The 27327-nt window shown below is 40.8% G+C and overlaps 1 protein-coding gene across 1 annotated transcript; it reads right to left on the minus strand.

Annotated features, from left to right (window-relative positions):
* Window positions 1-650: 650 nt before the first annotated feature.
* OLFML1 (olfactomedin like 1) lies at window positions 651-13603 on the minus strand. The gene is made up of 3 exons (XM_070957495.1): window positions 13478-13603; window positions 8661-8952; window positions 651-1455 (listed from the first exon to the last, which is right to left on the minus strand). The coding sequence occupies exons 1-3, from the start codon at window positions 13601-13603 to the stop codon at window positions 677-679; spliced, it is 1197 nt and encodes a 398-aa protein (XP_070813596.1). The 3' UTR covers window positions 651-676.
* Between the last annotated feature and the right edge of the window lie 13724 nt (window positions 13604-27327).

Consider the following 27327-nt stretch of genomic DNA (forward strand, 5'->3'; position numbering starts at 1 on the left):
CTCATTTTTCTCTAAAGGCACCCTCATTTTTTTTTTTAGCAGTAAATGGTCTCTTAGATCCTGATATGAAGTAATCCAAGGTGCTGCACTGAAAATACAACTCTTTTCTGTATGAAGTAATCCACCCTTTCTTTAACTCAACAGCTCCCCTAGATCTCAGGTAGGGCTGAGACAACTTCTTACAAAAACAACAAATTATACACTATCTCATAAACCCGTGATGGCGAACCTAAGGCATGCATGCCAAAGGTGGCATGCTGAGCCCTTTCTGTGGGCACGCGCGCCGTCGCCAGCTGCTCTTCTGGCACACGCATGCACACTGGCCAGCTGGTCCTTGGGTTTCCGGTGCTTTGGTGTGCGTGTTCCACTTTTTGGGCACTTGGTGCCGAAAAGGTTCTCCATCACTGCCATAAACTTTAGGAAGAAGGGTAGGGGGCAGGGGGAGAGGAGGAGGAGGAGGAGGAGGAGGAGGAGGAGGAGGAGAGGGAGAGGGAGAAGAAGGAGAAGGAGAAGGAGAGGAAGAGGAAGAAGAAGAAGAAGAAGAAGAAGAAGAAGAAGAAGAAGAAGAAGAAGAAGAAGAAGAAGAAGAAGAAGTAGTAGTAGTAGTAGTAGTAGTAGTAGTAGTAGTAGTAGTAGTAGTTAGGCTGGTGTAGAGGACATTCTGTTCTTTTTTTTTTTAACTTTTTTGACTTGTAATGAGCTTGTAAATGACCTGAGAGCCATCATCCCAGGCAAACAGTTGTTTGTCTCTGTGATTATAATGAACCATAGCATGATTTGACTGACGTTTGGGGAAACGAAGTACTGTGTTTTCATACGGACTGATGACATCTAAGGTGTCATAAATACATTCTATTTGAGAGACACCACGCCCTGGTGAGTTGTACACAACATAGAGAGCACCACACATCATGAAAGCAGCTTCTGCATTCTGGCTTCTGCAGGATGTATCCCATGTATATTCCACAGTCATGGTTTCATGGTTGATTTTAGTAATCACAAGCTTTCCAGCAGTATCTAGTTCTGCATGGATTGCCCATAATCCTAGTTCATCCACAGCTAAGTCTATTTTAGTAGAAGGGTGAAGTTCGTAGGCAGGTATCTCTCCAGCACCCGACAACAGCATCTGATCAGTTGCATTTCTGTTCTGAATATCAAACTTAATTATCTCATTTAAGGAGCCATATTTATGATAAAATAGAAATCCATTATATACAGCATGGCCTGTTCCTTGCCAGGGAAATGGTAGTGCAACTCTACGAGCCAGCTGTTTCTCACCACTTTCTGCAAAAGATCGAATATTTGCAAACTCCATAACAATTTTATTCTTTGTTCCGGTGAAGAAGTAAATCTTTTGGTAATTCTTGCCAGGGTCTTTCAACCATGAGCCGAATGCATCTCCAGACTTTTTGACTACCTTTAGCGATTTGAAGCCTGTGATCATGTAGTTGCAGCCTTAAAAAAAAAAAAGAAGATAAACAATAGGCCATCAACAAAATTTAAAAGTTTTAAAAATTTTAATTGCTTTTTTAGTTATCGTTTTATGTCCTGTAAATTGCTCAGAGTCACCTATCTGGAAATGGGCAGCATATAAATTAAATAATCAATCAAACAAACAAACAAACAAACAGTATTCTGATGTAGTATCTCAATATCCCCACTTACGTGAACAAACATAAACGAAGCGAGCATACACTGCTCAGAACTTTGGCTGTTTAGTTGCCATCCTTTGTTGAAGCTGTGGTGGCGCAGTGGTTAGAATGCAGTATTGCAGATTAATTCTGCTGACTGCCAATTGCCAATAGATTGACAGTTCAAATCTCACCGGCTCAAGGTTGATTCAGCCTTCCAGCCTTCCAGAGTCGGTAAAATGAGGGACCCAGATTGTTGTGGGCAATATGCTGACTCTGTAAACAGCTTAGAGAGGGCCATAAAGCACTGCGAAGCAGTATATTAGTGTAAGTGCTATTGCTATCTTTTTTCATTTTTGTACATTAAAATAGCTAACATTATTTTACAGGGTCTCTCTTCTGTTGCTGTTCCTAGTTGGGCTACGATCCCTTCCCTCAGAGGCCACTGGGACTAAATAACATGAACGAAGAGTAGCTCTTGAGGTTGCAAAGTTGTATGCTACCCTTATAAAATTTATGTATTTAATAAGAAGCCATCAAATATTCACACTTGGGAGCCTGAATGTTCTTGTTTTTCCACTCTGTCTTTATTTTACTTTCCTTTTGAACTGAGTCTTTTTAAGATAACCTAAGAATAGAAATTTTCTTCCTTTTATTCATTTAGTAAGTTACTCAGGGAACTGTTTAAGGCTGAAAGTACGGTATAAATGCTTTAAACATCATTTCATTTAATAAATATATTTAGTCTCTGTTCCTCCCCAGCATGGCTCATTTAGTACAGTAATCCTGCTATCTTATTTTTGTTGAAAAGTCATGAGTCAGAAAATTCTTCATGTTATGTTGGCATTCATATTGTAAAAAAAGGCACATAAGCAGTAATATAGCCAGACTATGGAGCCTATCTTAATCTCTCTCTCTCTCTCTCACTCTCTCCTATTTCTTTATCAGCAAATATAAATTTGGTATATATACAATATATATGTGTGTGTGTATGTATGTATGTATGTATGTATGTATGTATGTATGTATGTATGTATTTAAAAACATCACTCAGAGTAAGCAAGCCCTTCCTGGTTAGAAGATTGATCCAGATTAATGGAAAGGAATGGAAATGTTTCCATTCCGTATAAGGAGAGCTATGTTGATGGATCCCAAATGGCTTAGGCTTAGGTTTGGGACATGACTAATGGTCATAAAAAAATTAAATGGAAGTTTTCTGCTTAATTTCAAAACAGGACAAATGATACTTGCGCTCTACCGCAACGTTTAAAATAAAGCATCCTTGATCGAAAATTTAAAGATTGGTGGTTCAAGACTTTCTTTTTTTGGGGCGCAGTTCTGTCAGTCTGAGGCTTGGAAACGTTCACAACAGAGGAGTGTTTTCTGATCAGCCTGCAAGATAAATTTTACACCTGCAAAGTAACTGTCGTCAGAAAGAACTGGATTAACAGATGGTACAATCTGAATCTGTAATATGAAGTCAGGGAAAGGAGATTGGGGGTTCGATCCTGCAAAAGTGGAGATATGACCCTGAAGATGGTGTTGGCCCCCAGTCTGTGGAACACATCACTTTGGAAATATACTGTATTTCTGTTGAGATTTTACAAAACTCTTAAGATAATGCCGTTTTAATGGGTGTTTCTAGCTCGATTTTAATTATAAAATGTCTGTACCAGTGGTGGGTTTCAATATTTTTTATTACCGGTTTTGTGGGTGTGGCTTGGTGGGCGTGGTATGGTTTGGTGGGCATGGCTTGGTGGGCATGGCAGGAGAAGGATACTGTAAAATCTCCATTCTCACCCCAATCCAGGGGAAGGTTACTGCAAAATCCCCATTTACTCCCAATCAACTGGGATTTGGGAGGCAGAGAATAGATGGGGACAGGACCAGTCAGAATTTTTACTACCAGTTCTCCGAACTACTCAAAATGTCTGCTACCGGTTCTCCAGAATTGGTCAGAACCTGCTGAAACCCACCTCTGGACTGTACTGCTGCATTATTTTTGCTGGGGAAGGTCACGTTGGTTATGTTTTTTACTATAATTTGATTAGTTGCATATGCTTTTAACTCTATTAATATAAACTTCTAGAACTTCTAGAAGTCTTGGGAGCTGTACACAAATATATCTAAAATATAAATAAAATATAAATATAAATAAAAGAGATCAGTGCAATTTTGGCCTGTATGTTTTGCACAGAAGACATATTTGGGAATTTATGTTTCACAAAACAGACATTTCTCATTAAAGTTTCTTTACAAATATGACCATATTCTAAATATATTTTATTCTTACATTGAATATTATTGCATTGGTGTTTTTGAGTGCTTATTGCTGATTCCGAAAGCTGAACATTAATCAAAAGAGATAAACTTACTTACTTATTTATTTATTTATTTATTTATTTATTTATTTATTTATTTTATTTGATTTCTATACCGCCCTACTCCCGAAGGACTCAGGGCGGTGCACAGCCAAACAATAAAACACATACATACAAAATTTAAAAGTAGAATTAAAATCAAATTAAATAGTATTGGCCCAGACAAATTAAAACCCCAAACTATTTAAAACCCATTTTAAAATTTGAATATATAAAATACTAAAAGATATTAAAAAATTAAAAATCTTTTATAAAAGAGGGAGAAAATTAGGCCAGGCCCACCTGGTGAAATAATAAGGTCTTTAGACCGCGGCGGAAGGTGCGCAGATCCGGGATCCTCCATATCTCCGGGGGGAGCTCGTTCCAGATAGTAGGTGCCCCCACAGAGAAGGCTCTCCCCCTGGGGGCCGCCAGCTGGCATTGTTTGGCCGCCAACACCCGGAGGAGCCCCTCTCTATGGGAGCATACCGGCCGGTGGGAGGCTATTGGTGGTAGTAGGCGGTCCCACAAGTACCTAGGTCCTGAGCCATGGAGCACTTTAAAGGTGGTAACCAAAACCTTGAAGCGCACCCGGAAGACCACCAGGAGCCAGTGCAGCTCGCGCAGGAGGGGTGTTACGTGGGAACGCCATGTCACTCCCATTACCACCCACACGGCCGCACTCTGCACCAGTTGGAGCCTCCGGGTGCTCCTCAAGGGGAGCCTCATGTAGAAAGCATTGCAATAGTCCAGGCGGGAGGTGACGAGGGCATGAGTGACCGTGTGTAAGGAGTCCCGATCCAGAAAGGGACGCAACTGGCAGATCAGGCGAACCTGATTAAAATCCTCCCGGTCACAGCTGTCAAGTGCTCTTCTAAAGACAGCCGTGAATCCAGGAGGATGCCCAAGTTGCGCGCCCTCTCCGTGGGGCCAATGATTCGCCCCCAATAGTCAGTGATGGCACCAACTGACTATATTGAGACATCGGAAACCACAGCCACTCGGTCTTGGAAGGGTTGAGCCTGAGCCTATTCCTCCCCATCCAGATCCGCACGGCCTCCAGGCACCGGGACATCACTTCAAGGGCATCGTTGGGGTGGTCTGGGGTGGAGATGTACAGCTGGGTGTCGTCAGCGTACTGGTGGTACTTCACCCCAAAACCACGGATGATCTCGCCCAGCGGCTTCACATAAATGTTGAACAGGAGGGGTGAGAGGACCGACCCTTGCGGCACCCCACATATGAGGGGCCTCGAGGTTGACCTCTGCCCCCCTGTCAACACAGACTGCGACTGGTCAGAGAGAAAGGAGGAAAACCACTGCAACACAGTGCCTCTCACCCCTAACTCTTCCAACCGGTGCAGCATGATACCATGGTTGATGGTATCAAAAGCCGCTGAGAGATCTAACAGGACCAGGACAGAGGAGCATCCCCTGTCCCGAGCCCTCCAGAGATCATCTACCAACGCGACCAATGTCGTTTCCATGCTGTACCTGGGCCTGAAGCCCAACTGGAATGGATCTAGATACGTCGTTTCATCCAGGTGCTGGGGGAGCTGTTGCACAACCACACTCTCAACAACCTTTGCCACGAAGCGAAGATTGGAGACCGGACGATAATTTACCAACATTGCCGGGTCCAGGGAAGGCTTCTTCAGGAGAGGCCTCACCACCGCCTCTTTCAAGGCGGCGGGAAAGTCACCCTCACCCAACGAAGCATTTATAATCCCCTGGAGCCAGCCTCGTGTCACTTCCCGGGAAGCCAGTACTAACCAGGAAGGACACGGGTCCAATAAACAAGTGGTCACGTTCAGTCTGCCCAGAATCCTGTCCACGTCCTCAGGGGTCACAGGATCAAACTCATCCCAGATAACATTCTCAAGACCTGCCCCTGTCTCTCCCCCTGAGACTACCCAGTCGGAGTCCAAATCTTCCCGAATCTGAGTGATTTTGTCATACAGATACTGGACAAAATCTTCGGCTCTACCCTCCAAGGGGTCCTCCCGCACTTCCTGATGGAGCAGGGAGCGGGTCACCCTAAAGAGGGCGGCCGGGTGGTTATCTGATGACGCAATAAGAGCAGCAAAATAGCTACATTTTGCTGCTTTTATCGCCACTAGGTAATTCCTAATGTGGGATCTTACTAGTGTCCAGTCAGATTCAGAGAGACTGGCCCTCCAACTACTCTCTAGGCATCTTTTCTGGCACTTCAACTCCCTCAGCTTCTCGGTAAACCAAGGAGCCAATTGAGATCGGCACCGGGTCAGAGGCCGCAAAGGCACAACCCGATCCAGAGCTCCAGCAGCCGCCCTATCCCAGGCGGCCACTAGGTCTCCAGTCGAGGCGTGTGCCAGAGCCTCAGGAAATGGCCCAAGCTCCATCTGGAATCTGTCAGGTTCCATTAGGTGCCTGGGGCAGAACCATCTTACCGGCTCCGCCTCCCTGCGGCGGGGTGCAGCAGTTTGAAGGTCGAGATGAAGGAGAGAGTGATCTGACCATGACAAGGGTTCGGTAACTATATCCCCTATCTCAAGATGCCTCAACCACTGTCCAGAGACAAAAACCAGATCCAGCGTGTTTCCCCCTGTGCGGGTGGGGCCATGAATTAACAGGGTCAGGTCCATAGCTGTTATGGAAGCCATGAACTCCCGAGCCATCTCAGACGTCTCACCCACGGACGGCAGGTTGAAATCCCCCATGACCATAAGCCTAGGGGTATCAACCGCCACCACGGCGATGACGTTGAGTAGCTCGGGCAGGGCTGTTGCCACATGGCAGGGAGCCAGGTACGTGATCAACAAACCCATCTGAGCCCCATGACCCCATTTCACAAAAAGGAATTCACAGCCGGCCGTCTGAGGAACAGTGGCCTCCCTCGGTCTCAGACCTTCTTTAATAATAACCGCTACCCCCCCGCCACTCCCCTGTGACCTCGGCTGATGGAATGCTTGGAAACCTGGCGGGCACATTTCAACGAGGGGAACCCCCCCTCCTGGCCCAACCAGGTCTCCGTAACACCTGCCAGGTAATTCAGATTTAAATTTTAAAGCATCCCTTTTATAGTTAGTGAAAAGCATAAAATGGAGCTTTTTTTATTGGCACTCCTGAAATCATATTAAGTTACATGGCAAAATTTTCTTAGCTGATTTAAACAAATGTCTAATTTAGTCAACATTTGGGTGGAAAATAGACAAAGTAGAGAAATTTGTCTTTGCCTCAAAAAGAATTCTAATTTAAAAAGACCTGTCAAAATAATATAGCAATTTTAAATTCAATAGATTAAGCTGCAGTCTGGATTCAAATCAGAAAATAAATTCACTGAAATCTGGAAGACTTAAATCTGAGCCAGAAGAATTAAATTGCTAGTCATGAATGGGTGCAGTTTTTGGTTGCATCAGTATTTAGAGAAGAATGGGGCTTCAGTATTATATTATTTCAAAAATGAAATTAGGGTTTATTTCAGAAAGAAACTGTGTATACTGTAATTTTTGTTACATCATTGGGAGCATTAGGGTATACTTAATTTATTATAAATATTAATAGTAGCTAAATAAGTATAGACATTTCTTTTAAGATTACATTAGTTGTAAGGCTCTATCAGATGTTTGTTAATTCAGCTTAAGATACTTAAGATACGTTCATGAAGGAAAATTTTCTTATGTATGTTTACTTTTATAGTTTCCATTACATTTTCCCTCTGCTTATTGTTGCCAAATGTTTGGCAATAGTTCCCCCCTACCCTTGTTTGTGACTTATTTTGTTTGTTTTAATCTTCTAACTTTAACTTAGCCATCAAGGAATGTTAGAATGAATATATTAGCAAATTCAGTCTTGAACATTCAGGACTGAAGGCAACAATAATGCATTAAAATAATTTTCATCTCAGATAATTTTATGTGCCAGTTTGTGGACAGTATAGTATCATACTGAGTAGCAAGCGTTCTTAAAATACTGTGCGAGACTGCTGCCATTATTTTTCATGAAATTGATTTTAGGCATGTACAGGCATGCAGTATCATTCTTGCAAAACAGTAAGTCCTCCACTTACAACCCTTTATTTAGTGAACATTGGAAGTTACAACAGCACTAGAAAAAGTGACTTACAACCAATGCTTACACTTATGATCATTGCAACATTCCTATGATCACATGATCAAAATTCAGGCATTTAGCAACTGGCATATATTTACAAAGGTTGCAGCATCCTGGGGTCATGTGATCATCACCATCTGCAACCTTCCCAGCTGGTTTCCGACAAGCAGTCAATGGGGGGAAGCTCAGTTCACTTAACAATTTCATGATTTACTTACTGACCACTTTGATCCACTTAACAACTATGGAAAAAGTTGTAAAGTTGTAAAATTGGGCACAACTCACTTAACTTGCTTAAGTAATGGAAATCCTGGTCCAACTATGGTTGTAAGTTAAGGAGTATGAGTACCAATGGTGGGTTGTCCCTGGTTCGCACCGGTTCTATAGAACCGGTAGTAAAACTGGAGGGAGGCCCCGCCCATTGACCCTGACGTCATGAAAACGCTTCTGCGCATGCCCCGTTGTGAACCGGTAGTAAAGGTAAGTAGAACCCACCCCTGATGAATACATTGCATGCATGAGCCCAACTATGAAACCGTAACTATGCATTTTCAATATTATGAGTAGACTGCCCTTACTTGCATTCAGCATGAGCTTGATCTTTGTCTTGGACTCTTGTTCTTCTGTTAACTGCTGCTCCAAAAGCTCTTCATCAATGTCCACACACGGGCTGGGGGATTCCTTTGCAGATTCAAAGTAATCAATGTCTCTCTGAGCTCTTTCCACTCTTGTTAGCAAATGGTCTACATCATTCTTCAGCACAGTCTTTAGAATGTTGAGGCCTTCTAGATGTGACATCAGCTTCTTTGAAAACTGCCGGAATTCTTCTACATAATCAGTTATATCTTGATTGCATTTATTCAGTCGGTTCTTTAGTTAGAACACAGAAATAATCAGTTTAAGTGTTGCCTCCAAACTCAATGTTTACTAGAGCTGTGGTTGGTTCAACCAATATTTCAAAGAAGTGCTTAATACTTGCATGACTGTAGCATCTCTCTCCTGTTTGTTAAAGAAGGCATATCTTTGTCCAGGCTTCAGTATGAACTTATAAAATGATGCAGCTGCTTTAAAAATCGCATTAAAAATTTGTGCCTTTTAGTGATCTGAAGTCTGAAAAAAGGTATGTCTGCATAGAGTAATTCAGAGATGTTCTTGTTCACACAAGTCTGAAACAATTCTGAATGATTTTTATAATGCACATACCCCTAAAGTTATGCAAAATATTTTTTATTTTATTAAGAAAATTTACATGGCCACCCAATTCACTTACAGTGATTCCAGGTGGCTTAGGAGAAAATAACTATTCTCTTCCATTTCAATTGAATTCATGTAATGCACTTCCATCCTCAATAATTCTAATTTCTGCTTAGTCTATGACTCTCATTACTTCCAGATCAACATGAAGGGAACAAACCAGAGGTGGGTTTCAGCAGGTGGGTTTCTGACCAGTTCTGGAGAACCGGTAGTGGAAATTTTGAGTAGTTCGGAGTAGTACTGGTAGTAAAAATTCTGACTGGCCCCGCCTCCATCTATTCTCTGCCTCTCAAGTCCCAGCTGATTGAGAGGGAATGGGGATTTTCCAGGAACCTTCCCCTGGAGTGGGGTGGGAATGGAGATTTTACAGTATCTTTCCCCTGCCACACCCACCAAGCCATGCCATGCCACGCCCACCAAGCCACGCCCACAGAACTGGTAGTAAAAAAAATTGAAACCCACCACTGGAACAAACGCTAAAGTGCAGAGGAACAGAGGACAGAAATGCAGAAAGCCCCACTGAGAAACTACAGAGAAACCACAGAAGGTTTTCTGAATACAAAAAAACCCTTCAGGAATTGCCTGACCTTTTTATATATTATATAGCAAAGAAGACAGAAAGGAGAGGGGAGTAGAAGATAGGAAGAGGAGAGGGAGTGAGAGGAAAGGAAGAAAGGGAAAAGGAGAGGAAGGAAGGCAGGGGACAGGAGTAGGGGAGAAGGGGAGAAGGGAGAAAGAAGAGAAGAGTGGGGGAAAGAAGGGGAAGTAGGATGAGGTAGGGGAGGAGGAAGGAGAAAGTAGGAGAGGAGAGGAGGTTGGGAAGGGAAAGAAAGGAGAGGAAGAAGAAGGTTTGTTGCGAAAAGGGGGAAGAAAGGGTAGAAGAGCAATTCCGAATGAAATTAAAATGTCTTATTTTAATGTTTTCTTTAAGGAAATAGATATATGTATGATTAATTATGTATAAGAAAATGTACATTTTATATTATGTGTAGAAAAAATAAAACTGAAAAAACTTTTCAAAAAAAAAAAAGGCATTGCCTGACCTTCAGCTGAGATTTCCTCAGATCAGATTTCACATAATTTGATGAAATACCTCCCCTTTCCTCAGAGTCATTCATTTTGTTATCAGATCTCTGAGTCCCAATATTGCATTCAAAACAAACTGACAATACATTGGGGCAGGGGTGGTATTCACTTACCTTCGCTACCGGTTCGCAAATATGAGCACACGTGACACCTCCGTGCATGTCCAGGGCCTTCCGCACATGCGCAGAGTGTCAAAAACGGGACGTGATGACGTCCAGGCGGGTGAACCGGCTGAATACTACCACTGCATTATGGGGGAAACTCAGGGATGTGATTAACTGTTTTAGACAGGGCGTTCAGTGCAGTGTTGGCTCAAGCCTGAGTGTTCTTGAATGTAGCTGCATGGCACTGAGATGTATAAATATGAATTTTTCATATTTACATAAAATAGATATTTAAGCACAGCATTTGATTTTGAAGTGGACATTTAAGTATACAATTAAAACAAGTCACCCTTTTATGTTTTTTAAAAGGGATCACTTTCCCATTTTGGGGCTTAAAGGATGTTGGGCAATAGCCTTTCTGTAGAATTTCAGCAACAGCGTAATCTTTTCTTTTAGGAGGTTGTAAAAATAGTTGTTGTGCTGGCACCGGATAGCAATGAGGCCCCTGCTGATCCAGATGCTGCACAGCTGGAAAAGGGAGGGAGCGAAAGGAAAAAAGGCATCTGAGAATCTTTCTTGGGAATGATGAGTTTGCATCTCCTCTGTAGACAATTTGAAGTGGGAAAAACCCAAACCATTTCCATATTGAAAATGGGAGTACAGAGATTGAACCTATGTGAGCGTTTATTTATGAGTGAAAATAGATACCACCTGCAAGTATTTGGATGGCTGTGAATTCATGGAAGAAGGAGTTATGAGAACATTGTTTTTTCCACTCGACTTGTAATTTAATATTTCACAGGCTAATATAATTCCATGTGTTAGGATTACACATACTGTCACTCCCCAAAAACATGGCAAATAGGAAGGCTGATCTACAAAAGAGTAATTTTGCACACTTGATTTCAACAAAAAATACCTAGTCAAGGGTTACCTTCTCCAGCAGGGCTATGGATTGGCTCAAATGAAACCAGGAAGTTGGGTAATTAATTAAGATGCATTGGCTCCCAGAGACCTTAGCCCGAATTCCTTTAAATCTTTTATACCTTATCATCCATGGGGATAGTTCATTTACCACTTTCTCAACAACCTTCTCCAGAAAGGTAAGATTTGAGATAAATTGATAGTTGTTCAGGTTGACTGAGTCAAAGGATAGCCTCTTGAGGCATGAACTTTTTTTTTCTGGCATGAAAATAACACTCTATGTCAGGCAGCTGTGAATTTTTTGGACACAGTACCAGGAAAAAAGCTGGGTTTCCCACCTCTGTTTAACGCACAACCACCTAAACTAGATGATTTTGCTTTGTAAAATGACCATATAGTCACAGTTTATAAACTATTCACAGAACACTGGCTTCTCAAAAGCTGAAAAAACACAAGGAAAGAAGGACAGCTGTCTCAGCAATAGTTACACTGCAGTCTCTTGACTTTCTGTTTGGATTCTGCTGGTTTGAATGAAGTTTACTGTAGAGGAGACATAAGTTTGCCTGTGATAAGAGGCAAACCTAGGATAAGAGCCAGGGGTGGGATTCAGCCGGTTCGGACCAGTTTGGGCAAATCAGTATTTAAATTGCTGGCTGGCCCCTCCCCTCCCTGCCCCTTCCAGGAGTCCCCATACACCCCATTTTGGCTCCCAGGTAAGTCCAGGGAGACCTCCTAGGCCCAAAATGGGACACGGGAGGGTGCGGCACACCCCAAGGCCCGTTTTCACTCCAGGAGGCTCCAGGGAGGCTTCCTAGGCCCAAAATGGGGTGTGTGGGGTGGTGCGATGCAGCCCCCCATGGCCCATTTCTGCTCCCAGGATGCTTCAGGGAGGCCTCCTAGGCCCAAAACGGGGCATGGGGGAACGGCGCATTCCCCCGTGGCCCATTTTTGCTCCCAGGGGGGTGCAGGAGGCCGAGTGCTGCCTGTCACACCCCCTGGCAATGCCCACCATGGCCACGCCCAGCCAGCCGGTCTTTAAGGCAGAGAACTGGTTGTTAAATTATTTGAATCCCACCACTGATAAAAGCTGTTGAATACAAGGGCACATAGTTTAAATGTATGTATAATTTAACCACATATGACATAACATAACATTTGCAAACCCAGATACTCTGGATGTGCTTATTCACAGTCTACCCAATTTAAGTGTGGCTAATAGTGAGGAATTGTGTGGCCCAGAAAATTCCTGAGAGCACAGATTTCCCTCTTTGACATTACAAAATATTCATAAAATTGGTATTCTAATAGGCATGTAAAATTGCCAATTTTAATGAAAGTGTTATTTTATGTTCAGTAATTTGGCAGATTCATAGAATTATGTTAAGAAATATCTGATATTTATATTCCAGAAATAAACATAGACATTTGAATATTATTTACTTACACTGCACCTCCAGATGACTAAAAGAGATTTTTAATTCCTGTTTGAGGAGCACCTGGATTATTTCTGCCATTTACTCTTATGTAAACAGCCAGATGGATCTGCTCCTAAAGATTAAGAATATTTTAAGAATATGCCTACTTCTATACTGTTCTTCCATTTGGATCATCATTAGCAAGTATCTGAGACATAATTTAGCCAACTTTAGATCAAGCATGCACTCTCTCCCATCATTTGGATCATCATTAGCAAGTATCTGAGACATAATTTAGCCACCTTTAGATCAAGCATGCACTCTCTCCCATCATCTTCAAGTGAACTTAAAATTAGCCAGACTTTATCAGAATTTTACCCATTGCAAATGTTCACATTTTACAGGGTAATAAATTTATTAGGAGCAGCAATAATTCTAACTTTCTTTCATAAACAACACTCTGCTTGGTTGTTTGTCACATTTTGAATTCTGCATAAAAAGCTAGTTTATTTTAAATGAAAAAAGTTTTAATTTCCCCAAAACTGATGGAATATAAGTCCCATACAAAGAAAACAATTCATTATATAGTCAAACTGTAGAGAGGGCACCTACCTCCATTGAGATAATTCGGCGATCTATATAATGCATAAGTTCAGCATCTTGCATAATATATTGTGCTTCTATTCTGAGGCATATAAAAAACGGAACAAGTAAAAATCCAAGCTGTACTGCTGCCATTCTTTCATTAAATCTCAGAAGTAATTGAAAGGCAACCCTCCAAAGCTAACAAGCACGGTAAGGTTTGTTTAGCACAATGATATATATGTGCACATATAAAGAGACAATCCTCATGCAAAGTCTGAATGATTTAAAATGGCTGTTCAGGTTCCTACAGTTTCTCATTAACACAACAAAGTTGTGTAAAGCTCTCAGCAAGAAGTTTGTTTCTGGAAGCCAATGGAGTGCTTTCCAGGATATGATCTTTTGATTGGATCCAGATGTTTAGAACTGAACTGTACAACTCACTTAGATTAATCCCGTCCAATGAAAGCAGCGAGTCTCCCTTCTTTCCTTTTAGCAATCTTCATCAGTGTGTAACACTGATAAAGTTTCATGTCATAGAATCTGCAATAGAGGTAGCAATCTTGCAAAATAGTCCACTTTTTAAGTCTTTTTATAGGCTGTATTTGCAAAACATTGCTTAGCTGTGCAATAAGGGCTGCAGGACAGAGACCCATTTCCCCCTAGGTAGTATTGACTGGCGTAAGACATCTTCTTTTTTTATCATGACTGAAGAATGTTTTAGTGATGGATATATTTCAGAGAGACTGATTCCAATGGAGTTGCCTTAGTTGCACTATTTCCAGCAGTTTCGTTCTATGCGTAATCTCTATTCGTTAGATTATGCAAGAGCTGTACATTAACATGTCTTAGACTTAGACTTGAGGGTGGTTTTGCTTTTTTATTTACAGAGTGGGCAACCGTTTCTGTCTAGTGATTATATTTGCCTTAAAAATGTTTTTACAGAATGTCTGCCAGAAGTTTCCTTTTGCATGTTAAAGGGAAAAAAAATCAAGAAAATTGAGACAGAGTTGGAAAGGGAAGGCAGGAGGACATTTTCTACTGTTTTTCTAAACCTTACTTTTTCCACAATTGGAAAAACAAAAGGCATGGAATATAGTCTAATGCAGGGGTCCCCAACCCCTGGTCCATGGACCAGCACTGGACTGCGCCATGCCGGGAACCAGGCCGCACAAGCAAACAAAGCCCCATCTGCAGGATGCAGGCAGCACATGAAACCATGCCTCCTCTGGTCCATGGGAAAATCTCTCTCCATGGAACTGCTCCCTGGTGCCCAGAAGGTTGTGGGGGGGGGGGGTGTCACTGGTCTAATGTTTGTTTTAAATTTTAAGCTATTGCTATGCAGCTTTTACTTCCTGAAATGATTTCTTTAAAACAATGCAATAAATGTGTAATAAAATTGTACAGTGCTATTCACAATATCAAACTATATTGTCAAACACCAGAGTTGATCATTGAATGTAATGGTTGAAGGAGGCTTTGAAAATCAACTAATACAGGTTTTCCTCAATCTTGGCAACTTTAAGATGCACGGACTTAACTCCCAGAATTCACCTGGCAGCACACATCCTAAAATTGCCAAGTTTGAAAAACAGTGATCTAATCTGACTAAGCTGAACTGCACAACTAGGTCATGACAAAATTATGCACAAGTGCAAGTCTACGGTTACAAGCATATAGTACAGTAGTGGCCAAAATTGTGGAAACCTTTTGGGAAAAGTGAATTTTTGAGGTTTGATGGCTAATAACACCACTTTTTTTTTTTTTTTTGGAGTTTCAAGTTAATCGTATTCCACTGCTGGAATGTCTTGGGAATAGCCCAGACCTTAACCCAATTGAAAATCAATGAGGCTGACTAAAGAAACGTGTTAGTCAGAAGCGACCCAGCAATAAAACTCAGTTAATAGAAGCAATCATTCAATCTTGGTTTCCCATTATAACGGCTGCAGAACTAAAAGACTTGGTTTACTCCATGGGAAGATGTTGTAAGGCTGTAATTCATGCTAAAGGCTACCCAACTATGGATTAACTGGCATGGTGATAATTTTTGTATATCTCTTTTTTTCTACATGTTTCACTTTTCTTCTTTATACTGTAACTGCTATTCTAATAGCAAATCCTTCATAAAAGTTATTGCATTACATTCTTGATTAAATTATCTTTCCATTGATATATAATTTTATGGTACTACTCCAAAAAAAATAGTGTTATTAGCTAGTTTTAGAAAATACATTTTTCCCAAAAGGTTTCCACAATTTTGGCCACTACTGTAAGTGATCAGCAGGGAACACATCTCACCTTCCTATGGGAAGGCAATACTTTAATCTGAAAGACCTCTCAGTTCGTTTTTTGTAATTCATGAACCCATTTCTACTATTTTCTTTTTCTTTTTCAAATATTGGTTGGCATTTTTGTTCTTGTCCTTTAAGTAAGCTTCAAAGTACAGGGGATGGAGTAGACCACCAGCATTGCAATAGATGCTTTGAAAAATACTACATATGTATATCTCACTTTTTCTAAAGTTTGTCCAAGATTTAATATTTGTTCTCCTATTCTTTATGGAACTTTAGCCAGATTTTCCAAAATGGTTGCATTTATAAAATGACTAATTACAAAAGAGCTGTTTAAGAAAAATCAAATCCTTGAGCTCTTGCAGTAGGTTCAGAATATAAATATACGGTAGTAAGTAAATAAATACTACGATATTCAACTATCTCACGTTTAATCAACTAATGTAAATCTACAAATAACAATCACATGAATAAATGACCATCTCTATCTATTTCTCTGTATATGTTCATATTATTGAATTATTCTTCTTCTTTATGATGCAAAAAAGCTTTGGGGGGATAACAGTAATGACTAAAATGTACAATGAATTAAATACAGTATACCAGGAGCTGTAGTGGCACAGTGCTTAGAATGCAGTATTGCAGGCTAAGTCTGCTGACTGCCAGGGGTTCGATCCTCACTGGCTCAAGGTTGACTCAGCCTTCCATCCTTCCGAGGTTGGTAAAATGAGGACCCAGATTGTTGGGGGCAATATGCTGATGCTGTAAATCACGTAGAGACTGCTATAAAGCACTGTGAAGTAGTATATGCTATTGCTATACAGTCTCAGATATCATGGTAGTATAGTGGTGACAATGTTAAACTAAGTTTAAGGAGACACAGATTTAAATCTACCCTCAGCCACAGGAACTCATTAGATATTTAGTTCAATGACTCACTGCCAGACCAAATATATCACAGGGTGGTTGTTGTAGGGAAAATACGACTGCATGTTGACACATTATCCTAATGAAATACAAAATATACCCAAAAAAGCAAACAAATGAACTTAATATAAAACCTATGTCTAAACTATCAGCTTGCATTTAAAGGCCCACCTGAATAAAAGATGCTTCCAGTTCAAAAAATGGAACTGTTGTGTGTATGTGTCAATATGATGGGTGCTTTATTCTTCTCTGTCATGTATTTAAAATGTTTGAATTATTCTAATTGTTTTTATTTTTTAAATTTTATTTGCAGCCCAGCGGCACTTGGGGGGGGGCATAATAAACAAAAAAACAAACAAACAAATAAATACCAGCTGTTCTTGTACAATAATGTCTGGGGTAGTTTTTCTGAATTACACTCTACTTTTGCTTCTTCTAAGAACACCTTCCTTCCTTCCTTCCTTCCTTCCTTCCTTCCTTCCTTCCTTCCTTCCTTCCTTCCTTCCTTCCTTCTTGTTTTATATATTTCTCTATCTTTTTTCTTATTCTGATTTTGTGAGCTCTTTTCCTCACTAAAGGAAAAAGAGCCTGTCTATCAGATACATTGTCTGCCCAATAATTGCCTGACTAAGCTCTGAATATGTCTGGCTCCCTCTTCGGCATACTCACAATCTGTCTCTCTGTCTGTCTGTCTCCTCGCCAGCCCACAGCTTTATCCACAACATTTGAGATGCTGTTTCCTTGTTCCAGCTTGTTGCTTTGCAGAAGCAATGACATCATTCTACTCCCTCCTGGTTAATTTGCCTGCTATATAATAAAGATTTATGTGCTGTATTTAAACATTACATTCATTTCTTCCCCCTCAGAATTCAAAGAGTAAAATATAGTGCAAGCATCGATAGAGACAGCAGGAAAAATTAATGGAGGACAAATCATGCTTCCCTCCTACCATGTTTCGTCTCATGACAGAGGAAAGCCTTGGGGGTGGTTTCTGGAGAAGGGTTGCCATTAATCAATTACTTTTTGTTGTGAGAGTTTATAATAGTAAGTTAGAGTGAGTTTTTATGGGGTTTTTTTTCTATTCCAGAAAAACCTAGAAATAGGTAATCAGTCTGGTATTCAGAGGTGGGTTCTACTTACCTTTACTACTAGTTCGCAGCGGGGCCACACACGCGCTCTTCTGCGCATGTGCAGAAGCGTTTTAGTGATGTCGGGGTCAGTGGGCGGAGCCTCCTGCTGGTTTTACTACCGGTTCTATAGAACCGGTGCGAACCTGGGGGCAACCCACTACTGCTGCTATTGGGCCATTTTATTGCAAATGAGAAGACAGGGCAATCTGGATTGCAACATTGCCACCATTTAAAACAACAGTGAAGTATTTTTCGTTCTTTCGCTTAAAAAAGGAACAGGCAAAATTCCGTGCCACGTGCTTTTAAATAAAGGAAACTTTCCCCAGCTAAAATTAAATTATTTCTACCAGCTGCCTGCCAGGTTAAAATCATTGTTACTCATCTCACCCTCTGACATTGATAAAAATCACTCATCTTAGTTATAATAAAAACAACATATCCAGTTAAAGTCATAGACTTCGAATGGAAGTATAAAACCTAAAGAAATCATTAATAGATTATTTTTTGCCAGTGGAATGACAACAACAAACACTCCATAATTGAGGTCATCATGAGAAATTAATAATCATTCACTCAAATTTATTGCAGTCTTCCAGAGAGCAACCCTATTTTTTCTGGATCCACATAACCTGAAGAAAGAGTCAGGTTTTCAATACCTGTCTAAAGGTCTCCAGAGCTAGATCCTTCTGTAAATCAGGGGCTGGGGGAGGGATCATTCTGTGGGGGGTGGAGAGATTCACCACAGAAAAAACACACCTCCTACATCCCATAGAATGACATTGTCTCATAGAGGTGACCATAACAGTAACAGAGTTGGAAGGGACCTTGGAGGTCATTTAGTCCAACCCCACTGCTCAGGCAGGAGACCTATACAAGAGATTCGAACAGCCAACCTTTCTGATCGACAAGCTCAGCGTCTTAGCCACTGAGCCATGAACATGCTCAATCTATTGATGTGTGTAGCATGGGCAGATACCAAATGCTTCTCTTAGCAAACCATTTTTGCTAAATTTAGTGTACAAATTTACATGCCAAAAGTCTTCTAAGTTGTTATTAATCTGCCCAAAGCCATTGAAAGGTACTTTAAACAGTTTTTAAAATCAATGTCAGGTGCCCATCAGATGTGTTGGATCATGTTGGACACGTTGGACAATAATTCCTTTCATTCTCAACCATCCTTTTCTAACAGCAGATAAAAGCCCATCTGGATGAGGCTGTTTCAAGCTAGAACTCAATTCATCTGGCTGGTAGGTTGATGACTCTGTGACATTTGAATAGGTTTCTTTTGTATTAAGTAATTACTTACAATTAAAGCAAGCCATGGCAAAAATATGACTTGAATATTAATTGCAGATCTTGCTTAAGGTTACATTCATACATGTACAATAAAATAGTCAGACACTCAGTGGAGGCACCTGGACTTTACATAACTGAACATAACTGAACATCAACAAACATCAAAATAATAAACATGGGGACAGGATCAGTTTCCCCTTTGTTTGTTTTCCGGGGGAACACGTCATTGATTTAAGACTCACAACCAGTGGCATGCTGAGTTTTGACAGTGCTTATATTTCCTTCCTTCCTTCCTTCCTTCCTTCCTTCCTTCCTTCCTTCCTTCCTTCCTTCCTTCCTTCTTCCTTCTGCAGGCTACTAGCCACCATTTCCCCAATAACAAGGCTTTATTATAAGAATGAAAAATGCAACCAAAATAAACACTGGCAGCTCCCCTCTTGTTGAATTGTCAGTGTGTGGTGTGTGTGTTTGTGTGTCACATCTGAAAACAAACAATGCTAGAAACCCTTTCAGTCTAAGATGCATTATTTATGAACCACGTTGTAGCCAGGCAGAAACTGTTTGGGAAAGGGAAAGCATGAATGAATGAATCTCAAACAAGCAAGAATTGCATTTGCATTATTACTCTAGTTTAAAACTGACTTAAATATTACTTAATATGTCTTATGTTCAATATTATATATTCAAGATTAGAGTTTCATATTTTATGTTCAACAATACAAAATGAATTTTATGGCCTGGTCTTGTTCTTGTACCCAGATGAGATTAGTCACATTGTTCATAAGGTTTGATTGAAAGAGTGTGAAAATGATCTTTATCCTGCGTATTTAGAGTTAAATAGTTTGTATGCTTTCCATTAATTTCTTTTGCTTGAAAGGTGGCTGAATTAATGGATAAAAGGAATAATTATATTGTTATATTGGGATTTTTGTAAATAGGAGGCACAAATGAGTTTTGTAATATCTGAAGATTAACTTAAAATCCAGGGAGCTGCTGTGAACAGCTGCATCTTACATTCATTTCATGTTTGCATGTTTGTAGTCAAATACAGTTGTGGGCAGTTCCACTACGAAATTTTGTCTTCCCTCTCACTATTGGTTTGTATCTTGTTCCTTGAGACCTTGCAGAGACCTTGCATCAAGGAAGTATATGTAAACAGAATCATATTTCCCGCAGCAGAAGTTACACAGTTGCAGTTTCAAAAACTAAGACATCTGATGATATGTGCTCAGGATAAGGTTGCTATCAGGTTGTTTACAGAGAAAGTTCTCATATTGCCTAAATGTAACAGCCAGTGGCAATGCTCCAAGAACATTGCTCCATGTTCCAAAGCTAATACCATTTCAGAAATTGACTAAGACTCCTCACCCACATCAAATTGTTGGAAGTTTGAAGGTAGCATCCTCAGGCCTCCTAGAGGTGGAGCTTTTGCCTCACAATCAGGAGGCTGTGAGTTCGATCCTAGGTAGAGGCAGATATTGCTCATTCTGGGTACAATGAGAATATATCTGCTGAACAAAACCCCACATTGGTGACAGGAAGGGTATCCGGCCATTAAACAGTCTGCTAGCTCCATTCAGTTGCCCAGACTCTACCCCACAAGGTATTATGGGGTTCTTAAAAGATGATGATGATCCTCAGGCCTCCTAGAAAAAGGTTTTGAGGACCACCAAATATAGCCATATAATATTGTACAAGTTTCTTCATTAAAACGAGGACCCCGATTGTTGGGGGCAATATGCCGACTCTGTAAACCACATAGAGAGGGCTGTAAAGCACTGTGAAGTGATATATAAGTCTAAGTGCTATTGCTATTGCTATTGCCCGTAACACAATGTTTATGCAAGGGGGAAAGGTCTAATTACTAGAAGTTGAAAAAAGCTACAAATGCAACAAATCTCTTTGGAGTAGGTATGTAATAGCAATAGCACTTAGACTTATATACCACTTCACAGTGCTTTTCAGCCCCTCTCTAAGCGGTTTACAGAGTCAGCATATTGCCCTCAACAATTGGGGTCTTCATTTTACCGATCTTAGAAGGATGGAAGGCTGAATCAACCTTGAGCCTGGTGAGATTCGAAGTGCCAAATTGCAGGCAGCCGGCAGTCAGCAGAAGTAGCCTGCAGTACTGCATTCTAACCACTGTGCCACCTCGGCTCTTTAAGAGCTCAAGTTTCTCCCTACTACTTCCTTGTTCCCAGAATCTGCAACTCTCTCATTCTGGCAAATGGTGGGATGGGTTATTCAGCCATTACATAGCCTTCTACAAATGTGTTCCTCAAAATAATATTCCTTCCATTATGATCAATAGCAGACTAAATACATTGTTTTAGTACTTCCAGCTCCTCTATTCCCAGGTGATAAAAGTTGAAAAGGATTCTCTCTAGAATTCTCATCCTCTTTCCGTGTAGAAAATCTCATGGGAAGGGAGTGGAATATTCTTTGATAACCACCTTTGTAAGCCTTGAGCATTTAATTCCGCAAATTGAAATTCATACTTCGGTTGTTATCCACTTTGGGTCAAAGGAATATGAGCCCTTTTTTTAACAATGATGAAATATGCTTTCTGTTCAATGGGAAAATCATCATTAATTGGTTTGATAACATTTTGATTTAAAAAAAAAAACTGGGAAAGGAAGTTAGTGAGTTAGTTACTTCGGGGATAATGAAGGCAGAATGTCATTGTAGCATAGCTCTAGTCTGAGTCATCACATTAAGCAGCTCTCCCCAGGGGAACTTTGAGATCAGGAGGGAACATGGCAGGAGAAATGAAATATTTGTCTATTCATTTGTCAGTGCTCGGCTGGATATTCATGCTCCCTAAGCTTTAACTTGACAGAATAAAGTGTTCACCATTACAGTAGTGAGTACATTTGGGTACTGACTTGCTAACTGAAAGAGAAATAAATAGCTTTAAGAGACCAATAGGGAGCAATTTGATCATCCTTCTCTTTTAAGGCCTTCTTCAGACATATACTAAACATGTGAAGATGGAAGAAGAATTGTATTTCTGAACTTTTCCCCAAGAACATGACCAGAAGACAACTGGGGACACGGCCAGATGAGCTCATTCTACTTTACTGTAAAGCTACGTGAACAGAATATTGCAGGTCATACAATTTTCCCAATGTCACCTTTACAGCTCAAGAACTTAATATCCTTTCCGAGTCTTTTTCTTCACCCATTATTTATTTATTTATTTTTATTGCAATTTATATGCCGCCCTTCTCCCGAAGGACTCAGGGCGGCTTACAAGATAAAAATTCAACAATATGACTTAAATATAAATTAAAATCCAATTAAAATTAATTAAAATTATTACAATGTAAAAACCCCCCTCAACGGGTCAGTCCATTTGATGAAAAAGCCACGTCTTCAGTTTGCGGCAGAAGGAGAGGAGGTCGGGGGATGTCCTAAGCCCGGTGGGCAAACCGTTCCAGAGGGTCGGTGCTCCCACAGAGAATGCTCTCCCCCTGGGGGCCACCAGCCGACATTGTCTGACTGACAGCACCTTGAGGAGGCCCGCTCTGTGAGAGCACACAGGACGATGGGAGGATGGCAGAAGATGGTCCTGCAAATACCCCGGGCCTAAGCCATGTAGGGCTTTATAGGTGAGCACCAGCACCTTGAAACGAACCCGGAGGACCACCGGCAGCCAGTGCAACTCGTGCAGGAGAGGTGTTACACAGGAGTAATGAGAGGCTCCCGTAACAACTTGCACGGCCGCATTCTGGACTAGCTGAAGCCTCCGGGTGCATCCCAAGGGCAGCCCCATGTAGAGGGCGTTACAGTAATCCAACCGAGAAATAACAAGGGCATGAGTGACCGTGACGAGGGCATCCCGGTCTAGGAAAGGGCGCAACTGATGCACCAAGCGTACCTGTCCGAAAGCCCCCCTGGTCACAGCTGTCAAGTGATCTTCTAAAGACAGCTGTGAATCCAGGAGGACACCCAGATTGCGAACCCTTTCAGAGGGAGTAAGTCCTCCCCTCCTATCATGAGTGACAGAACCACTAGATCCCGAGATGCCGGCATCCACAGCCATCCCTCTTGGATGGGTTGAGTCTGAGTCTGTTTCTTCCCATCCAGGCCCGCACCGCTTCCAGGCAGTGGGACATCACGGAAAGGGCATCCCCAGGATGGTCTGGGGTGGAGATTATATGCTGAGTATCATCAGCATATTGATGATACCTCACCCCAAAACCACGAATGATCTCACCCAGTGGCTTCATATAGATGTTAAAGAGTAGGGGGGAGAGAAACGACCCCTAAGGCACCCCACATGTGAGGGGCCTCGGGGTAGATTTCTGTCCCCCCGCCCATACAAACTGTGAGCGACCCGAGAGGTAGGAGGAGAACCACCGTAAAACAGTGCCTCCTATCCCCAGCCCCCCGAGTCGCTGCAGCAGGATACCATGGTCAATGGTATCAAAAGCTGCTGACAGGTCAAGTAGGACCAGGATGGAGGAACAGCCCCCATCCCGGGCCCGCCAGTGATCATTCACCAGGGCAACCAATGCCGTTTCTGTGTTGTGACTGCGCCTGAAACCTGATTGGTATGGGTCAAGGTAGTCTGTTTCCTCCAGGAATTGAGGGAGTTGCTGTGCCACCACGGACTCGACAACCTTCACTGTAAAGCGAAGGTTGGAGACTGGACGATAGTTGTTAAGGGAGTCTGGATCCAGGGTAGGCTTCTTAAGGAGGGGTCGAACATTATGCAGCTATGACCATTACCTAGGTACCATCTCTTCCCTGTCTCCAAAGGTCATTCCCACATACTGTTACCTACATACATACTACATCCTACCACTTTGATTGATTGCTTGTTTATTTATTAAATTTGCTTGCTACCCATCCAACTGCATTTTTTTTATCCTGCCCTTGTTGCTCTATAAGTAATTCAAGGAAGTGAACATACCTAACACTCCTTCTTCCTCCTATTTTTCCCATAGCAATAATCCTGTGGATTGACCTGCGAGAGTGTGACTGGCCATAGTCACCCAGCTGATTTCATGCCTAAAGTGGACTAGAACTCAGTCGCCTGGTTTCTAAACCAGCTCCTTAATCACTACATCAAATTGGCTCTTCATATGTACTATTAAAGCATGTCTCCATAGGGAAATTTACCCATATTATACTGTTAGTTAGTCAGATACCTATGACTGCATGGACCATCTTGGCTCATTTGTAGGAATAATTCTTCCAAGAGCATTCCAGTGATCACAGATTTATCTTTTCATTTTATCTGCTACTTTCCCTTTGTCTATTTCACCCAACTTTGCCTTGCATAATATTTTTTTCCTAATACAACAACAACCTATAAATGTGCTCAAAGTATTTGAATTCTTTGCTTACTGATCATTGCCTCATGGAAGCATTTAGTTCAAGTCTTTAGTTCTGATTGATTGACTCTTCCTGAAGCCCCTTGTATTCTTAGTAACTATCTCTGAAGTCATAATTCAAAGGCACCTACTATCTTTCTCTCTCTCTCAATTTCCAGCTTCCTTTGCCATTAATTACTGCTGAAAACACCATTGCTTTAAACATTCTGCTCTTTGTTCTCATGCATTTAGATCTCTGAATTTATAACTACTGATGAGTAAGTGGCCTTCTGCACACAATGCACACTACAGGGATGAGTTTGGATGGAGTTAGTGGCACTGCCTTGTTATAAGGCCAGCTCAAGAGGGATTGTTGAATGAAAAGCCAATTTGAGATAACAATTCTATGCTTAATTTTTATATCAATGTTGACAATAGGATGGACTTTTCTATTACATAGAAACAGACCTGTCATTTAACAATGGGAAACAGTTGCAGAATTTAAGAGGAAACGTTGGATGCTACATTTGCTATTTCTCAACACCTGCCACTTCAGAAAGCCACCTAAATGTAATGGTGTGTCTAATTATTTCTCCCTTCTCCATGGTTATTTTAACCACTGAAATGAAGACTCATTCCATGTTTCTTGAATTCAGTTCCCCATTCAAAGTATTCTATGACATGTAAATTTTTAACCATAAAATATAACAACAACCTCACAAGAACCTTCCAATTTTAAGCAAAACTAGGATATGGGCACTCCCCATATCCTAAAAAGGTAAGTATGTATAAGAGGCTTGATTCTTAAACGCTTAATTTTTTGTGCATCCTGAGATCCAATGCTTCATGTATGGAGACATGATATAAATGTTATAATAGGTTCAGTTTCTGTTCTTTTGGTGTAATTTTTTGTAACCAGGGGCTATATATATATATAAAACATACCCAAGCTAGACAACATCATCAGTGCTAGTAAAGAATGCTGTTGGCTGTCAGTTTATATTATCACATATAAACTGAATATGAACTGATAGCAAACAGCACTCTTTACTAGCACTAATGATGTTACCTAGTTTGGGTAGGTAACCCAGATTCACTTAATGACTGCATGATTCACTCAACAACTATTGCAAAAAAAGGTAATGAAACGGGGCACAATTCAACTTTCTTGCTTAGCAACAGAGGTTGCGGGCTCCATTGTGGTTGTAAGTCAAGGATCTGCATTACCTGTATAATTATGTATTTGTGGATTGTTAAAGGGGAATCCCCATTTTCCACCACGATTTTCCAATTCTTTCGGAATTACCCAGTTTGAAATGTCTGCAAGAAAATAAGCAAGCTCGGAGAGCAGCAAGGACCCCTCACAAACACACGTAGTGCCACACCACCTCAATACAACATATTAAATGGCCTTGAGCATACTAGTATCTTCAAGTAAGATACTTGAATAAATTACTTATCAGAAGGTGGGGTGAGAACTTAGAGAAGATTCTTTACATTATGGGATGTCCCCCATTACTGAAGTGTCTTTGCTATCTTAGGTTTTTAAAACAAGTTGTTCATTTTTCCCACTTCAAGAAAGCACGTGGAATTCAAGACAACAATCCATCCTTGGTTTTAAACTGGTCCTCTAAAAGCACCTAGGAAACCTTTTTAGTTTTGATTGTAGCAAACTGCACTACTCTCTTTCCAGCTCTCCATTGACTTCTAATTATGGGTGTGGACCTACATTAGTTTTCTTCTCTGAGTAAAGAAACCACAAGTAGCCAAACGATGCTTAATGGTTAATTGTGGATTTCAATTGGAGATAATGGGATGAGTCTCAATTAAAGTACAAATTTCCTTATTGCCTCAAATGCATATGATTAAGAATTATATGTTCTGATAGGTTTATTAGATCTGGGAGCTTTCTCGGAATGTGTCTGCAGTAGAAAACTGAGATAGGGAAAAACATTTATTTCTGTTCCAAAAAATACATTCTCACTTGAAATGTTTCAACTGGTCTCGGTTCTGATGGAACAAACTCAATAAAACTTAAGTGCCTCATGTTCTAGTGGTGGTGATAGTGGGTAGGAAACCTGAAATCTTTCCCATTGTCCAATACATAAAACAATGGGAAATAAAAACAAGTTCCTTTTCCCTGGACCAGAAAATTGGGATGGCATTCATGTTCTGTGCTTTTGTCTAACAAATGTAAACAAAAATGCATTTTGTACACTGAACGGTCAGTGGAAACATCACAGCCCATGAAAAAAAGAATACAATAATAAAACAGAATAACTTTCTCTGTCTATAAGCTATAGCAAAAACAAAGCAGTGTGTTTTGCATTTGCATCCTGAAAGCAGAACAATGCCATATCTATAATAACCCTGTATTATAAGGTGCATTTGCATTTGGCACCTGCCTAAAAATGTATTCTTATACATAAAAACACCTTTAAGTTATATATATTATGCATCAATTCCTATAACAAATGTAAAAGAGGTGTCAACTTACCTGTCAGGCAAGTAACAAATCAGCAGGTAACATTTTTTAAAATTATGTTTTCAAAGAGTCTTAATCTTTGAACAAGTATTTAATTCTCTGTATTCTCACCCTGTGTTCTATCCAAATGAGAGCATGGATGGAACTTGTATCTGCTGTTACAATGGTTAATATTTCTCCAAATCTCCATGATTTGGAGACGAATTTAAAGGGAAAAAAATTCTGCTGATAAAACATTGTAACATTCAAACAATGGAGGGGGAATGGGCCACACTTTTTTTTAGCTCAGGCAAACATAGGATACATTAAATAACCATTTTAAATAGGAACAGATTTTCCTTAGAACATTCCACTAATCCTTACTTGCAACTTTTCTTACACTGAAAATATCTACAGATTTTTGCTGGAAATCTTCCTCAAGTGAGGCACA

The sequence above is a fragment of the Pituophis catenifer genome, unplaced genomic scaffold (assembly GCF_029215685.1).
Source record: "Pituophis catenifer annectens isolate HBS135680 unplaced genomic scaffold, rPitCat1.0.hap2 SCAF_1, whole genome shotgun sequence".
Lineage (NCBI taxonomy): Eukaryota > Metazoa > Chordata > Lepidosauria > Squamata > Colubridae > Pituophis > Pituophis catenifer.

Bases quoted from the DNA above. Each gene is read 5' to 3' on its own strand.
- OLFML1 (XM_070957495.1), bottom strand. From the start codon at position 13,603: ATGGCAGCAGTACAGCTTGGATTTTTACTTGTTCCGTTTTTTATATGC. The intron at 8,953-13,477 runs GTAGGTGCCCTC...TTCTAACTAAAG, and splicing joins GCCGAATTATCTCAATGGAG to AACCGACTGAATAAATGCAA. The intron at 1,456-8,660 runs GTAAGGGCAGTC...TTTTTTTTTAAG, and splicing joins CAAGCTCATGCTGAATGCAA to GCTGCAACTACATGATCACA.